We start from the raw sequence: 17,500 nt of genomic DNA, 5'->3' as shown, positions 1-17,500 counted from the left end.
TGGATTCGATGCAGATAGGGTTCCATTAACTTAGTCGTGGTGGTGTGGAGGAGTCGATGCAGAATAGGTTCCATTCCGAGGCAAACGTCTGATTGGGGATCCATCCCAAATGTTTAGCAGATGTTCAAAACGGCTTGTAATGGCTAATCACTCTCACACCTGGTGGTATAATACGTCACCTGTAACAAACTTTCTGTGTTACCTGTAAGTGGTTTTGGATAATATGGGCTAAAAAGGGAAAAGTACAGACATTCTCAAACTCCATAATCAACATGATCATCAACATGATCCACATCATCAACGTCATCAACATGATCCACATCATCAACATCATCATCAACATCATCATCACATCATCCACATCATCATCATCATCTTCATCATCATCATCCACATCATCACATCATCATCATCAACATCATCATCATCATCATCATCATCATCATCAACATCATCATCATCACCACATCATCAACATCTTCAACATTTCCCACTCATTGCTGAAGGTAGACCCATTGTCGTCTCCTTGCTCTCAATCTTTCCTTCCCCTCGTGTTGTGTTGTCTACTGCTTGGTGGTCGTCTCAAGAATCCCCAAAGGATTATTTTGTATATTAGCATGGAATATTAGATTTATTTGTACAGCCCATAATCACCATTACAGTCACAAAGGGCTTAACAGGCCAAATATGTATGAAACCCCTCTGACCCAAGCCCCCAAAAGGGCAAGAAAAAACTCCCTTAATCAGCAAGGAAGAAAGAGGTATCGATCGATCAATCGATTGACCCATTGTCATGGATCGATATGATATCAGCTGATAAGGGGACCGTAGTGGACGGAAGCATACCACCGCTAGGGCGCCAGGGATGGACGGGCGATCGGGTGGCGTCACGGTGTGGCGGTCTCTCTCTCTCTCTCTCTGCGTAGATCGTCATTGGCGAGTGCTTCCGCGTGCGCTTCCTGGGCATCAGCTCGCGGTCGTTCGTCAGGAACCTGTACGTCTCCCGTCTCTACAAGGAGCTCGGAGGCTTCCTGTTTGGCTGCTTCGTCGGCCAATCGCTGACCAACATGGCCAAGCTGAGTGTGGGGCGGCTGCGGCCCCACTTCCTGGCGGTGTGCGGCGTCACCTACGCCTCGCTCAACTGCACGCCCGGGACCTACGTGGCGAGCGTGAGCTGCCACAACAGCACCCACCCGTGGAAGAGGGTGGAGGAGGCCAGGTATGTGTGTGTGTGCTTCTTTTGGCAGGGGGCTCTTTTTGTGTGTGTGTGCGTGTGTGTGGGTGTTTTTGTGTGTATGTGTGTGTGTGTGTGTGTGTGTGTGTGTCTGTGTTGTGGATCCCGGTGTTGGTCAGTTCTGTTGACCTCCAAGGATAAACCCCTCCTTTGTGGCAAATAAAGATGTGTCATTTTCTATTAAAAATAAATCGCATGAAATATCCATATTTTTTCGTTCTTTTCAACGTTCTTTCATTCCTTCTTTCCTTATCGCCATCTTTCTGTGCCCCAGGAAGTCCTTCTTCTCGGGCCACGCCTCCTTCGCCATGTACACCGCCCTCTACCTCGCGGTGAGTGATCCTTTTGGACCTGCACCGTCCGGCCCCCTCTTTACTGCATGTCACTGGCTCGCATAATGGGGGCCCATGGTCGCCCCAGCCTAGAGGAGCGGGTGAATAGAAGGAGGTATGGGAGAGAGAGAGAGAAACATGTTGAAAAGAGATGTGGGACACAGAGGCTGCTTTGTTCAGAGCCGGGAGCAGTCTGACCTCCTCTCCCTGGCTCACTGCTCTCCTCCATTGTGTGTGTGTGTGTGTGTTTGTGTGTGTGTGTGTGTGTGTGTGTGTGTGTGTGTGTGTGTGTGTGTGTGTGTGTGTGTGTGTGTGTGTGTGTGTGTGTGTGTGTGTGTGTGTGCGTGTGTCTGTGTGTATGTGTGTGTGTGTGTGTTTGAGTGTGTGTGTGTGTGTGTGTGTGTGTGTGTGTGTGTGTGTGTGTGTGTGTGTGTGTGTGTGTGTGTGTGTGTGTGTGTGTGTGTGTGTGAATGCCTGTTTGTGCATGCTTGTTTGCGGGCAGGAGAACAGAGAACAGAGCTCTGCTTAGTAATGTGCTTTGCTCTTTTGTTTTTGCTAATAATACGGATTAGATGAAAAGAAGACAGAATGGTGACGGCCAGCTCCAGTCATATTGGGATTTGAGATATTCAAAGTTTCACATTGCACTGCATTGTTCAATAAGTCCTTTACATTCGTTGCTAATAGTCTTGTTCTTGTAACCAAAGAAAAATGAGTTGCTTGATATTTTTTAAGTATGCACAAAAAAGTATTACACATGTATACCTACACAGGGAGGGATATCCTGACAGTGTAAATGTTAGTGTAAATAACAGTGTAAATATTTATATTTGAGCTATGTTCTATATTTGAGCTACCTATTCTATTGGTGAATTAGCACTGATCACAGGCTGAGATATACAGTCCAGAAAGGGGGTTAGGGTTAATCCTACGCATCCTCCTCGGGCAAATATTCCTAAATATGAACACTATCTCATCATATTTAATTGCTTATTACATTTTTCTTTCAACTCCAACTCGGATACAAACCTCCACTGATGAAGTAGCCCACATAAATGGTTAAATGTAAAAACTGTTAACTTGATTCAAATTGTTATGCAATGCAACGGAGACTTTGAATGAAGCTGTCACTAACGCCTACAAAATCGAAATCCAATCAAGAAGAAGGAACATGCTGCACCCGCTATGCTCTCCATCGACTTTAGCCGAAAACAAGCTGTCGATGTGGTCAGTGTATTTGTTTATCATGCGTGTGTGTTTGTGCGTGTGTGTGTGCATGTGTGTGTGTACATGTCTGCGTTTGTGTCTGTGTGCGTGTGCGTGTGCGTGTGTGTGTGTGTGTGTGTGTGTGTGTGTGTGTGTGTGTGTGTGTGTGTGTGTGTGTCTGTGCGTGTGTTTGTTGTGCGCCTGCTTTGTCCTGCAGTTCTACCTGCAGGCGCGGCTGCGGTGGAGCGGGGCGCGGCTGCTGAGGCCTCTGCTCCAGTCCCTCCTGGTGCTGCTGGCCGTGTACACGGGCCTGACCCGCGTCTCCGACCACCGCCACCACGCCACCGACGTGCTGACGGGCTACGCGCAGGGAGCGCTCACCGCCTACTGGGTGGTCAGTGGACTCTGCCTTGTTGAAGATGTGTTTGAGTGTGTGTGTGTGCGTGTGTGTGTGTGTGTGTGTGTGTGTGTGTGTGTGTGTGTGTGTGTGTGTGTGCCTTTCTGCATGCATGTGTGTGTGTTTGTCTGCATGCATGTTTGTGTGCGTGCGTGCGTGCGTGTGCGTGCGTGTGTGTGTGTGTGTGTGTGTGTGTGTGTGTGTGCGTCTGTGTGCATTTCTGCATGCATGTGTGTGTTCGTGTTTGGGTCTGCATCCATGTTTGCGTGTGTTTATGTGTGTATCTTATGTTTGCGTGTGTGTGCGCATGTGACAGAGCGTGTTGTGTGACCATGGAAGAGAGGGAAAGTGATTGAGACTCAGGATGAGAATGTGTGTGTGTGTGTGCATGTGTGTTGAGGCCAACGTGTCTCATGGCTGTTTATTTCTGTGTTTCTGTCCCAGGCGTTCCATGTGTCCTCCATGTTCAAAAGCTCCAGACGTGTGTTATCGTCCGCCCTCTCCCCTCTGTCAGCCCACCACACCATCTGTTAGAGCACACGTCCACACACTCATAACGGGGGGCGTGTCCATGCACATGCATCTTCAGCTCACTGCAGACGACCAGGCTTGTCTTTATGTCCTAGATTCTCCACGATGGACACTGAGGCAATGGCCTTGGTGGAAAACAAATGAAATGGGCTGGAACTCTGGCACGGCGCAGTCACTGTTTAGGTCCAGCCTGGGTTGGTTTTTTGCAAAATCCCACGAGAATACTCTGTCCTGAACGCTACGTGTTCTCCGACTTCCACTGAGCTCTCTGCAGCCCTGTTACAACTATTTTTACGCCTGGTTTTTGTGAAGAAAATTTCCTGTAAACAGTGGGTGAAATGTGCTACATGGACAGAGGGGATTACTAGAAGGTCCTTTACAGGTTCCTTACGGATCTTGAACAGGTTTGGTTTTTGTGGTATAATAAGGGTTTATTGATAGCCTGTGAGAATGTAGTTACATTTAAAAGGGTTCAAATCACTCTCCATTTGCTGTGACAGAAAAACAGGCCAACACACAATGTGTTGATGGAGCTTAAATGTAAACTGATTGTGCACATTATGTATTTTTACATTGACATTATCCACAAGTACGAGGAAACGCTAAATAATGTAATACATATAAACTCATTTTTAAAAAGTTGCATCTTACAGATAAGCAATAATAAGTAAGTTGATAAGTCGAGTTTGCACTGATCTGTGTGAATGTAAGTATACTAAAGGATGTGATGTACTAACAGCGTAGATGCAAGTCATTCTGAGGGTATATACCATGATTTATGTATATATTATAGATAACAAGAGTTTCACGTAGGTCACTCTAACAGAATTATACAGTCCATGTAAATAATCCATGCGTTGTAAAATTTGTAATCCATGTTTGTAGAATATATTTGTGTCAGTTACCTCTTCGTTGCTCCGATCCAACAGGGCATTAAAGGCAGCAGTGATTTTTTATAGTTTTCCCAGAAACCTGGTCTTATTCTGTTCCAATCCATCACACACGCACTAATACTCAAAACGTCCTGCACCTTGGAAGAGACGACACCGAAACCCAACCGGCGGAGGAATTCAAACCGTCCCATAAGCAGTATCCAATGAATACAAAGAAGAAAGAAAGACACACGCTTTACTTTGTACACGTATTTACTTTTACTTCAATAACAATACAAGACAATCAGAACACTTTAGGGTTTGTTATGTACAGGGCTCCCCGAAGATCGCATCAAAGTTTGTGATCGTTTTTTTGGAGTCAATCGTTCTGTTGCCGTGACGACGCAAGCCAAGGGCACGTAGTCCATCACCAGCAGTCTGTGGCAGAGGGCTGACGTTTTGGTCTGGATGTGGACTGGGACCGGTCAAGAGTTAGGAATCAGCCGGGGGAGGCCTTCCTCAAGCCTCCGTTGATATTAATGAAATGTTCCACTGTGACACGTTAATTATATAAGAAGGATGTATAGACCCACACACGCTCGCACACGCTCGAACTTGCACGCACACACACACACACACAGACATACGTGCGCACACACACACACAAGCACACTCAGACCCACACACACACACGTACACTTTCGCTCTTTCCTCTTATAGTATGTAGCCTTGAAAAGCCACTATAAAGTCATGCACATGTTCTTTAAAAATGATTTTTTTTGGCAACACACAAGTGCTTCTTTGACACACTGTTTGCTTGCTACGGGGAAAGGGCGAGGAACCAATAGAATCGAAGACAATGACCGAATGAGGATCAAGCACCAATGAGGAGGGGAGAGAACAGGAGGGTTCGGGAGAGGGGGCACGAGGCGAGGAGACAGAGAGGAGGGGATTGGGGTCAATGGATCACAGTCATAGAAAAGTAACAAAACGTGAAGAGGGGGATAACCTTCTCGTGGTGATCGGCAGATAGAAGCAGGAAGGAGCCGTCAAACTCAATATCATCATCATCATCATCATCATCATCCTCATCAGCCAGTGCCGACGTACCGCCTTGTCTTGACCTTTATACACAAGTCACTCATCAGGGATCGCCATTTCACTCGTTCCGAATTGTAGCGTGTGTTTTTCTTTTTCCTGTGTGTGTGTGCGCGTGTGTGCGTTTGAGTGTGTGTGCGCTTGTTGCGTGGTTTCAACGGCTCTCTCTCCGGCTGCCTCCTCTTCCTTCCTGCTGTCTACGCCCCCGATCACCACCGCCCTAGTCACAGGCTGGTCACCCGCTGCATCTGTCCGTCCTCCGCGTCGCAGCCGGCGTCCGGCAGGTAGCCCGGCTCCCCGTCGGCGGCCCGCGGCGGCGGCTGGTAGAAGGTCTGCAGGTGGTTGGGTCGCGGCCCCAGCGGCGGGCGGCCCATGCTGTAGGGCAGGTCCAGGGCGGGCCGCTGCGGCCGCGGCCCCGTGGGGCTCAGCTCCTCCGGGCCCTCGGGGCTGCTGTCGGGGTAGGACAGGGAGGGCGGGGTGGTGCGCGTGTAGAAGCGCGGCGGCGGCGGCGGGGAGCTGCCGCGGCTGTACACCTGCGGGGAGTGGCGGGAGTAGAGGCCGCCGCCGCCGCCGCCGCCGGAGGAGGAGGAGGGCGGGCTGGGCTCGCGCGAGGCGAAGATGTTGGCGGGCGGCGAGCCGCGCGGGAAGACGCCGACGGGCGGGGAGCGGCGCTCGCCCGGGTACAGCGGCGAGGGGTTGGAGTCCCGGGCGTAGATGGGCGAGGAGTCCGGGTCCAGGTCCACGTCGGGGCTCAGCGGCAGGGTGTAGGTGTCCGAGGAGTCCTCCCGGTCGCCGTGGTAGCGGAAGGACCCCCGCTCGGCGCCGCGCTGCCACCCGTCCATGCCGCCGCCGCCGCCCCCGCTGCCGCCGCTGGCGTCCTTGCCGTCAAACAGGAAGGACTCGTCCCGCTCCATGTCCACGCCGCCCCGCCACACCTCCAGCGCCCCGTCCTTGGGCTTGAACTCCTCGCTGTCCTGCTCCACCAGGCTCCTCCAGCCGTCCCGCTCCTTCAGGAACAGGGGCTCCTCCGTCTCCCGCTCGGCGCCGCCCCTCCAGCGGTCCATGGCGAACTCGTTCTTCTGCGTGATGAAGGTCTCCTCCTTGTCCGACTCCTCCCCGCCGCCCCGCCACACCTCCAGCCGGCCGTCCCTCTGCTCCAGCAGCAGGGGGTCCTCCCTCCCCCGCTCCGCGCCGCTCCGCCACTCCTCCGTCCCGTCCGCGGCCGTCTTCTGGGACGGGTGGCCCTCGCCGGGCCCGCGCTCCCTCCAGTCCTCCGCCAGGGCGTCCCGCTTCAGGAGGAACATCTCGTCCTTCCCCTGGCCCGCCTGCCACTCGGCGATGGCCGCGTCCCGCTGCTGGTGCAGCAGGGGCTCCTCCAGCGCCTTGTACAGAGGCTCCGCCTCCTGCGGGGGCGGGGGCGGCGGCGGGGGCAGCGGCCTGTCCCGGTAGCGGTCCCGGTCCCTCTCGCGGTCCCTCTCGCGCTCCCTCTCCCCCGCCGCCCCGCCCGCCCCCTCGGCGGCGGCGGCGGCGGCGGCGCGGTGCCGCGACAGCGTCCCCGGGGTGCGGCTGATGGTGGAGTAGGGCCGGGCCTGGATGTCCGGGGGCCGCGCCTGCTGCCTGTCCTGCAGCAGCCCGCGGCGGCCCAGGGTGCACTGCAGCTGCGCCCGGTCCCCGTCCTTCAGCTTCTCCTTGGGATCGGCGCTGCCGGGGCCGCCGTGCGCGGCGTGGGCCCAGCCCTCCTGCAGGCGCGCCTGCACGGCGGCCACGGGGTGGTGGAGGTCCTGGCCCCTCAGCCCGGGGCCCTGGTGCAGCTCGGGGTCCCCGGGCTGGGGCCGGCCGGAGGGCCAGCCGTCGGGGGGGCCCGGCCGGGCGTGGTGCGTGGGCATGGCGGCCGCCCAGCCCTCGTGGCCGTGCTGCTGCTGCTGGGAGTGGCGCGTGAGCGTGGCGCTGTGGGCGTGGCCGGCCCGCTCGTGGAGGGGGCGGGCCAGGCTGCCGTAGCGCTCGGGGGGCACGGGCATGGGCGCGGCCGGCCTCAGGTTGCTCTGCACCAGCTCCGAGATGATCATCTTCTCCAGCGCCGCCGCGTCCGACAGGTTCCGCCGCATCCCGCCGCCGCCGCCGCCGCCCAACTCCGGGACGCCCCCGGAGTGGGGGGAGAGGAGCGCCCCGGGGGAGACGTCGTCCACCCCCAGCCCTCCGCCGCCCCCCTCGCCCCTCAGGAGGTCGGTGCTGCCCACCACCCCGGCGCGGGACCCCGGGGCGGAGGCCAGGCCGTGCAGGGTGAAGGTGTTGGGGGTGTAGCCGCCGTTGAGACACACGCTGTCCAGGCCGCAGGGCTCCTGGCCCGCGGACACGCCGCCCTCTGGGGGGGAAACGCAACACAGACGCATGGTGAGGGGACAGAGGGGTGGGACAGACACTGGCACCGGCAGCGGGCCGAGCTGGAGATGAGCGACTGTATGTATGTATGTATGTATGTATGAGAGGATGGGGGTTTGAGTCTGGTTCTTGGAGGAGTTTGGGATTGATGATTAACCTGGGTGGAGTATTTAGGCGGTGCAAATACTTTGGGGCAAGGAATTGAATCCTTTGGTGAGTCATGAAACTACCACATGCAGATGCTGTGTGTCTTCATGATGTTTCTGCGGAGGTGGAGTTAGAATGGCTAGTGGATGGGGAGCGAATAAATTGTGCTCATACTCGGCTTGTTTCTGAAGGTTCCTACTGGTCCGTGTGACACGGAGGAACAGGAAGACGGGAAAAGGGCGAAAAGGAAAAAGACAAACAAACATTTCAGGTTGTAAAGGAAAAAACGTCTTCACTCGAATGTGGTTAGGGAAATTAAATTGTCCAACAACACACTCAAACATACTCTGTATATACACATCCATGCTCCAACACTTTGCACAACAGCAACATAATGTGAACGTGTGTGTGTGTGTGTGTGTGTGTGTGTGTGTGTGTGTGTGTGTGTGTGTGTGTGTGTGTGTGTGCGTATATGTTTGTGTGTGTGTGTTTGTGTGTGTGTGTGCGTATATGTTTGTGTGTCAGTGTGTGTGTGTGTGTGTGTGTGCGTATATGTTTGTGTGTGTGTGTGTGTGTGTGTGTGTGTGTGTGTGTGTGTGTGTGTGTGTGTGTGTGTGTGTGTGTGTGTGTGTGCTTGCGTAGTGACTCAGGGGTTATTTACTACCTAACTCAAAACCCGAGCAACCGAAGCGAAAACGCATATTGCACTTCCGACATGCCCTAGGCCTAGGTAATCTTCCGAGAACCTTCTGAGCCGCCCGAGGTTGGGATCAGAAGGTTAGGTGTTAGACTGGATGCACACAGCGCTCTGCCCAGGCGTACCTGTGGAGGTGAAGGGCTGGCTGTAGCCCTGGGCTAGCAGAGTGTCATAGGGGGACGCTCCAGGGTGCGTTTGCAGCACAGGGTTAGTCAGGAAGTGGTTCCCCAAGGCAGCTGAGGAGCAGAAAGAAGGAGGTGGAGGAGGAAGATGATGGTGCGAGGAGGAGGTGGAGGTGGAGGAGGAAGAGAAGGGTGGAGGAGGAGCGGGAGAAGGAGGAGGAGGTGGAGGAGGAGGAGGAGGAGGAGGTGGAGGTGGAGGAGGAGGAGGAGGAGGAGGAGGAGGAGGAAGAGAAGGAGGAGGAGGTGGAGGAGGAAGAGGTGGAGGAGGAGGAGGAGGAGGAGGAGGAGGAGGAGGAGGAAGAGGTAGAGGTAGAGGAAGAGGAGGAGGAGGAGGAGGTGGAGGTGGAAGAGGTGGAGGAAGAGGAGGAGGAGGAGGCGGAGGTGGAGTAGGAGGAGGAGGCCGAGGAGGAGATGGAGGTGGAAGAGGGAAAAGAGGAGTAGGAGTAGGTGGAGGAAAAATATGATTAGGGGGAGGAGCAGGAGGAGGAGGAGAATTCATAGAAAGAGGAGGTGGAGGTGGAGGAGGAAGAAGAAAAAAAGGAAGAGGCGCAGAGGGCGGAGGAGGTGGAGAAGAAGGAGAAAGAGGAAGATGACAAGGACGAAAAGGAGTCCAAGAACGTGGACGATGAGGTGGAGGAGGAGGAAGATAACAGGAGGAGGAAAAAGAGGAGGACGAGTGAGAACGATAAGCAGGCAGAAGAAAAAGATTAGTGAGGTCGAGGAGGAGGAGCAGAGGAGGAAGAGGAAGAGTATGAAGGGCATTTATTCAATTTGAATGAGAAACAGGCGGTGGGTGTTTGAGTGGTGCTGGGTGCTGTACAGGTCATACCCTTACCTCTGTTGAGGGTGGGGGTGTTGTTGACGTCCGTGGCGATGAAGGAGGACTCGGTCTGTCGGCGCACCGTGTCGTTCCACATCCTCCGGATGCGGCTCTGTCACAACACAGGAAGGCCATGCGTTAGAAATCCCAAATAACCAAACAACGTTACAAACAATGTTAATGTTAATAAAAAACAAGGCGCACACTAATCCCATATCCGTAATTCTCAAACAAGCTTGAAAATGATTATTAAACCTTTATTTATTCAGGGACGGCCATTCGGAGAAGGCTCTCTTTATCAATGACGCCCTGATTATAACATATACAAATAAAAACAGAAATCAAAAGGCACGACAGATATAAACAGTCGGTCAAACAACCAGAACAACACTGCAAGACATGAAGTAAATAAATACATTTAAATAAAAAAATGAAATATATATATATATATATATATAAAGAAAGAAGAAGAAAAGAAGGAAGAAGAAAATATATATAGTACATAAATAAATAAAACAATACAGTGAGCTGAACTGAACGGAGAGGGACATAGAGAGAGAGAGAGCTGGGGCCGGGGGGCGGGGGGGCCGGGGGGCCTGGGGCCGGGGGGCCGGGGGGCCTGGGGGCCGGGGGCCTGGGGGCCGGGGGCCGGGGGGCCTGGGGGCCGGGGGCCGGGGGGCCGGGGGCCGGGGGGGCCTGGGGGCCTGGGGGGCCGGGGGGCCGGGGGGCGGGGGGGGCCGGGGGGCCTGGGGGCCTGGGGGCCTGGGGGCCTGGGGGCCGGGGGGGCCGGGGGGCCGGGGGGCCTGGGGGCCTGGGGGCCTGGGGGCCTGGGGGCCGGGGGGCCGGGGGGCCTGGGGGCCTGGGGGGGCCGGGGGCGCCCCTCTTACCTGTCTGTTGGCGGTGGCTCTGCGGGCCTGGCTGCTGCTGTAGCGGTTGTTGGAGCGCAGCGCCGCCCCCTTCACAGAGTCCGGGGAGCTGGAGGACGAGCCGCCGCAGCACTGGGACAGACGCAGGCAGCGCCCGTAGTCCTTCTGGCCCTGCGCGCAGGAACACCGCCGCGCGTGACCATCAGGCCCGAGAAGCACCCCGTCCCACGGCGTGGGACGGGGTGCTCAAAGGAATTTTAAGGCCGATACCGATACAAATATTTGGTGTCTTAAAAATCTGATATTCCGATATATCGGCCGATATATATTTAAAAAAGAAATTCCAGAAACGCGCAACAAAACATAAACACATTTCCCTTACATTAGTTAATTGTAGTCATTTATGAGTCCTCACTAAAATAATAAGGTAACGCAGTTTAAAAATAAACTTTATTTTATTGTTTTATTGTCACACCAGAAAAGATTTATTAAAGTTCGGATAAATAAAACGTATAAAAATACAAACTTAAGATGACACCATCACACCACAAAAGACACACGAAGACACCTCACCACAGACTAAACGGGCACACACACACACGCACGCACGCACGCACGCACGCACGCACGCACGCACGCACGCACGCACGCACGCACGCACGCACGCACGCACGCACGCACGCACACACACACACACACACACACAGACCAACCTTGCGGGCCAGGGTGCAGTGCAGTATGGTGATCAGCAGGCCCTGGGCGGTGTTGAGCGAGGAGAAGAGGTAGGCCAGGAGGAGGGAGGGAGCGGAGAGGAAGACCAGGCCTGCAGACCATGTCACGCACTGGAGGAAGAGGAGGGTGAGCGAGCCCACCGCCCACGCCCTGTGAGGAACACACAGTTCACACTGGTTGACAACACCTGTAGCTATGGAGCCATGTCCAAAGGGAGACTGCGTCACGCGGAGCGGGTTGGTTGTGTGTGTGTGTGTGTGTGTGTGTGTGTGTGTGTGTGTGTGTGTGTGTGTGTGTGTGTGTGTGTGTGTGTGTGTGTGTGTGTGTGTGTGTGTGTGTGTGTGTTTGGGAGGGGATGATGGGGATGACGTTCATACACACATTCACACACCGACGGCGGAGCCAACCACGCAGGGTGACAGTCTGCTCGCGGGATTATGATGGTGATGATGACGATGATGCTGCCGTGATGATGATGACGACGACGACGAAGACGGTATTGGTACTACTGACCTGAGGTTATCGTGTCGATTGGAGTCTGGCTTGAGGGCAGCAGAGCTGTGCATCTTGTGCAGGGTCATCACCAAGACAACCAGGTTGAGCTGCAGTCCAACGTTCAGAGGTCAGAGGTCAGAGGTCAGATGTGTGTGTCCATATCAATCACATTTCAATTAATATAGTAGGACACAAGTAACCACTTACCGTTATTATGAAAGCCACCGGTCCAAGGAAGCTCCATATGAAATAATTGTCTGTTCGAAGCCAGCACCTTTCAAAACAAGAACAGGTACACAGCACAGACATATACACACAAACACACACACACACACACACACACACACAGATTTAGTAAAAACACAAAATACAGTAAACAATGGGTTCCGACCATGTAGGTCTTGTGCCCAATCAAGACAAGCACAGCACACACACACACACACACACACACACACACACACACACACACACACACACACACACACACACACACACACACACACACACACACACACACACACACACACACACACACACACGTCCCACCACCTACGCAGTGCTGGAGCCGTATCCTCTGAAGTCTATGGCAGTGGAGACGGCCACCACCAGCACGGGGACAGAGTACCCCGACAGGTAGAAGTACTTCCTCCTGGAGTTCTGGCCCTCAAACACCTCCCTCTGCAGCAGGTACAGCTCCACCGCCTCCAGGCAGAGCCAGCAGAACACCGAGAGCAGGGAGAAGTGCAGCATGCCCGCCACGATGGAGCACGCCACCTGGAGAGGGTCAGGGGAGAGAGGAGGGGAGAGAGAGAGAGAGAGGAGGGGAGAGGGAGGGAGGGGGAAGGGGGGAGAGGAGGGGACAGGTGAGAGGGAGGGAGAGAGGGTGATAGGGGGAGAGGATAGGGGAAGAGTGAACGGAGGGAGAGAGGGAAGGGAAGGAGAGAGGGAGATGAGGGGAGAGGTGAGAGGGAGGGAGAGAGGGGGATAAGGGGAGAGGGGAGGGAGGGAGGGAGGGAGGGAGGGAGAGGGCGGGGGAGATGGGGGAGAAGAGAAAGAGAGAGACAAGGGGAGATGGGAGGAGGCAGAGGGAGATATAGCAAGTGGGGAGAGGAAAGGGAGAGAGAGGTGGCGAGGGAGGCAGGAGATGGGGCAGAGAGGAGAAAAAAGAGGGTTGAATATAGAGAGGGAGTAAAGGTGGGAGGGACAGAGGGGGAGAAAAAGAAGGAGACCGATCAATGAGGACTGAACTGACTGCAGCCCCATTGTTCAGTCTGATCAATGCACTTAGCTGAGCTATAACTGCTCCGTTTAAAACACCTTTATCACAGAGGCGTGGCACTAGGGGCGAACACAGGCGTATCTTATGACCGTAACCATGGCTCATAGCATACAGATCCATAATTAACTGAATGAGCTGCACCTGTTCTCATCCCGAGAAGTCCCACACCTCCGTGGCGAAGGCTTATCGAATAAGCACTACAGATGCTGACCGAGACGCTTTATCGACACTTTATTTTTATTGTTATGTAAATATATGCTTTACATATATATATATTAGAGCTGTCAGTTAAACGCGTTATTAACGACGTTAACGCAAACCAATTTTAACGGCGTTAAAATTGTTATCGCGCGATTAACGCAATTATTTTATTTTAAAAAAAAAACTTTTTTTTTTTTTTCTTTGGCTCAAAACAAAGAAGCCTTAGCCTGACTGCTATGTTCAAATGACATTTGTTCAAAGCAGTCGTTTAATTGCACTATAGAATCTTTTTTTATATCGTCCTGTTTTGATCAGTATATGCCAATGTTGTTATCAATAAAAAATCATTTGCACAAGGCAAGCTTCACCATGTTGATAAGAGAATTAAAATGAGAAGAATTATGGGACAAAGAAATCAAGGGATATTTAGCATAGAAAAATAATTTGCGATTAATCGCGATTAATCGTGAGTTAACTATGACGTTAATGCGATTAATCACGATTAAAAAATTTAAGCGCTTGACAGCTCTAATATATATATATATTCTGTTTTATTGCAACTATTTTGTTCTTTGTTACTCTTTCTTTTTATCTGATACTATTTTTTACTTTCTTTCTTTTTCTTACATATTATTGCATTGTTAAGGACATCTTTAATACAATTGCATTGCCAGCTATGACTGCTTTGCCTGTTATGTTGTGCATTTGACAATAAACCAACTTGAAAAAAATGATATCAAGGATAACGTCCCCGTCCCCGGCCCCGAACCATTGCGCCGTGTTCAGACGCGTGGGGGGCGGCACTCACTGTGAACTGCGTCTTGTTGGCGCCCACGAGGAAAAGCAGCTCGGTGATGAGGAGGTTGGCCCACAGGTTGCAGTGGATGTTGCTGTGGTCGCTGTGCCAGGGCGCCCCCTGACAGCACAGCGTGGTGAGGCAGCCGGCCAGGCACACCAGGGCCACCGAGATGCCCACCCACGAGACCCCGGACACCAGCAGCTCCTCTACCCCCACCCCGGACTGGGAGGGAGAACAGAACAGAGGCTTGACGGATGCTTTGGCTTTTAGTAGACGTGCTATCTAGCGTTTTATCACGGAGCAGACACTTTCTCGACGATGTCTACGATGGGGCTCAAAGCTGGGACTTTTCAGCTCAGAGTCGAGACATCCTAGCCCACGAAACTGTCCCGGATCTGCCCCTGAGCTGAATACACAACAAGTTTCAATAAAAAGAAAAATGATGAATCACTTGTTTCGTTTCGTTTCGTTTTGCTGTGTTTGTATTTATGTTAATATTTCAGCAGCATTGCACCAATTCATCTGGTGGAAGGACAGAATTGAAAAAGTATAGAAACGTTGGTTTTTTTCTGTCATTTCAGAGAGTAGTATCAGCCCCGATACCAGTGGGCAAAGCGTCACAAAAGGGTCTATGTGTTGCGTCAGACACGCTCCGGCCTGCGTCACAAAAACTCCACACATCCCGATACATTATGGAAACGAACCAGCCAGGGTGGTCACGTCTGCAGCGTCTGCGTACGTGCATAGCACTAATGGTAGTGATCTAGAGGTTTTTGTTGGAGGAACTAACTTTAAGAAAACCTCCATGTCAGCAGCCCCTAAAAATAAAACAGGACTATTGCACTATTATCAAAAAGTAACTTGCAGCACTGTGGCGAAAAAGAAGAGACACTCAACGTTATGCAAAGGAAATGACCTCTAAATAGACCTGCTAGCAAGTAGTGTCTTCCATAAATCGTATCTCTCTGGCAAGCTAGTGCGCAGTTAATGTCGATTGTTCTTTAAATTGCTTGCATTAAAATATATGTGCCTTGTTAGTTTAGGTGTAGTGGAGTTAATGAGCAATAGGATGCTGTTTACACAAATATCATTTCACCACTACAAGGTGCCTTTAATATAGAGCTCCATGTGGCTTCTGTAGTATTTGTATTAGTTTGTCAAGAAAAGGCTTATTATTGGTTGTGCCGAACCTCTGGTGTCTTAAGCTTTGGAGCATTATATTAATTTCTTTTGAAGGTTCTCCTTCATCGCCAGCCTTCCTTTATAAGGGGACACCGTACACACAGAAGACACGGTAGGCGCACACAAAACGATATAAGAGGGTCCGTGCATTCTGTGAACTGGACAAAGAGAAATCTTAACGAAAAAATGGTTGGAGCGAATATGCTCTGAAACGGGGCCGTACAAGGACTCACTTCAATCACACAAGCTGTACGACAGAACAGTTTAGTCTAACGCCGTACCCAAACCTGCCATACACTTAAATGAAATACAACCAAAAGTGGTGAATAATTAATAATGTGCTAATCCGATTGGCTGTGACTCCCGGCCCGTGAAATGGAGGGTGAGTGAGACGGGGCGGGGGGGGTGGTGGAGCACCCACCGCAGGCTGCTGGTACGTCATGAGCACGGCGTAGCTGGAGAGGTGGTTGCAGGCGCAGGTGGTGTGTGTGCTGTTGGAGTGCAGAAGGCGGCAGCCCTGCGTGGACCACCTGCCGCTGCCCAAGGACCCCGAGGAGTTCCAGAAGGAGCAGTTAGGGCCGTAGTGGTTCTCCTGCTGTGAGGAGTGTTGGGTGGGGGGGGGAGGGTCATTTACATAACGTACACAGATCCATACACTGTGTTGTGTATCCATACACATAGACAAACGTGCACGCAAGCTGGCGCTGGGCGATGAATCGAATTTTGATCGCGATTTCGATTTCAGTGTCAAACTACCAAAAAACTAATAATCGCGTTTTCGTTATTTTTTTCATTAAATGTTTTATAGAAAGTGCAGAACACGCACACACATGTGGACACACACAAACACACACAGACACACACCACAGCATGCCACAGAGGTAGCAGTGCGCTCACCTGCAGGTGTCGCAGGGTGAAGATCACAGGCTCAGACAGGTACACTCTGTTGACGCCGCGGTGAACCGAGGCAGAGATCACGTGGGAGTTGACCGCCAGGCTACGCCCCCTGACCTCTGACCCCTGGCCCAGCCCCAGCCCCAGCCGCAGGGTGGAGTTCTTGGTGGTGAGGAAGGAGCCCAGGTTCTTGAAGAGCGACAGCACCAACTTCACCTGGCCTGGGAACGTGTGTGTGCAGACCAAACATCACTCAAAACCAGGAACCTTACGATTGGTGAGGGTGGGAGTGTGTGCGGATGAATGCTGGTCTTAGCAGCCTCACCTAGCCTGAGCCTGTTTAATAATGTCGGTCGCTATTGTGGTCTACCAGACAAAGGATGCAGGGTGGTATGTGTTGAAAGCCGGTTTATTGTAGAAGTTTGAAGACAATGATACTACGATGGGGTTAGGGTTAGGGTTAGGGTTAGGGTTAGGGTTAGGGTTAGGGTTAAGGTTCTACTTGTTGCCACGCAGGAGATCTTTCTCCCGGAGTGTGTGTGTTGATGACCGGTTTAACCCGTGCACATTGATTTCTCAATGCACAACTGTGACAGCCTCACCCAGCCCCAGAGTCCAATCAGTCTGACTCAGGCCATCCACACACACACACTCCCACAATGATCCAATATGATGGTCATTTGGACATTTAGCCCTGCTACTCAGAAATATGACCGCTGTTCCACAGTTGCCCAACCCATGGTACAAACCGATCTCTGTAAATGGATATGAAGTCACTCGCATTACGGGGACAGTAAGTTGATTGACAAAGCTTGGGATAGGCAATTTGGAGGCACCAGCTGGTGCCTCCAAATTGCCGATCCCAAGCTTTAACAATCACCTTACTGTCACTGTAAGACAGATTTTGAAAATATCGGATCAAATTATATCCCACCCCTCCATTCAAGCCGCCCTCCAAAGCCATTCCCGCAAAGAACATGACTTTCTACTTTCACCAATATGTCCGTCAAAAGGGCTTGTTATGGTTCGACGTCGCCGCAAAGCAAGGACCACGCAGACGCTTCGACGCCGTCGTGAACCTGTTTTGGTTCTGCGTCTGGGTTTAGTTGGCGGACCAATCACAGCCTTTGCTGCTGCGTCGCCTCGACGCAAGGTTA

The 17,500-nt window shown here is 52.5% G+C and overlaps 2 protein-coding genes across 3 annotated transcripts in view; one reads left to right on the top strand and one right to left on the bottom strand.

Annotated features, from left to right (window-relative positions):
* ppap2d (phosphatidic acid phosphatase type 2D) overlaps positions 1-4,661 on the top strand; it is a 10,110-nt gene extending 5,449 nt beyond the window's left edge. For both annotated transcript variants that reach the window (XM_060046413.1, XM_060046412.1), the window contains 4 exons: positions 927-1,219; positions 1,509-1,566; positions 2,990-3,166; positions 3,614-4,661. In XM_060046413.1, the coding sequence (XP_059902396.1) occupies positions 927-1,219; positions 1,509-1,566; positions 2,990-3,166; positions 3,614-3,703 (618 nt within the window). In that variant the 3' untranslated portion in view covers positions 3,704-4,661. The remainder of the gene's footprint in view (positions 1-926; positions 1,220-1,508; positions 1,567-2,989; positions 3,167-3,613) is intronic.
* Positions 4,662-5,686: 1,025 nt separating this feature from the next.
* LOC132453474 (adhesion G protein-coupled receptor L1-like) lies at positions 5,687-16,592 on the bottom strand (the record flags this gene model as incomplete). Its single annotated transcript, XM_060046332.1, has 12 exons — positions 5,687-8,032; positions 8,371-8,394; positions 9,019-9,129; positions 9,911-10,007; positions 10,783-10,932; positions 11,475-11,643; positions 12,007-12,095; positions 12,196-12,262; positions 12,542-12,762; positions 14,277-14,489; positions 15,871-16,041; positions 16,347-16,592. Coding segments are annotated over 12 exons (3,696 nt in total), but the record flags the coding sequence as incomplete, so codon positions are not given.
* Between the last annotated feature and the right edge of the window lie 908 nt (positions 16,593-17,500).

The sequence above is a fragment of the Gadus macrocephalus genome, chromosome 3 (genome assembly GCF_031168955.1).
Source record: "Gadus macrocephalus chromosome 3, ASM3116895v1".
In the NCBI taxonomy this organism is placed as follows: Eukaryota; Metazoa; Chordata; class Actinopteri; order Gadiformes; family Gadidae; genus Gadus; species Gadus macrocephalus.
The sequence above is the reverse complement of the archived record's forward strand: the minus strand, read 5'-3'. Positions and strand labels throughout refer to the sequence as shown.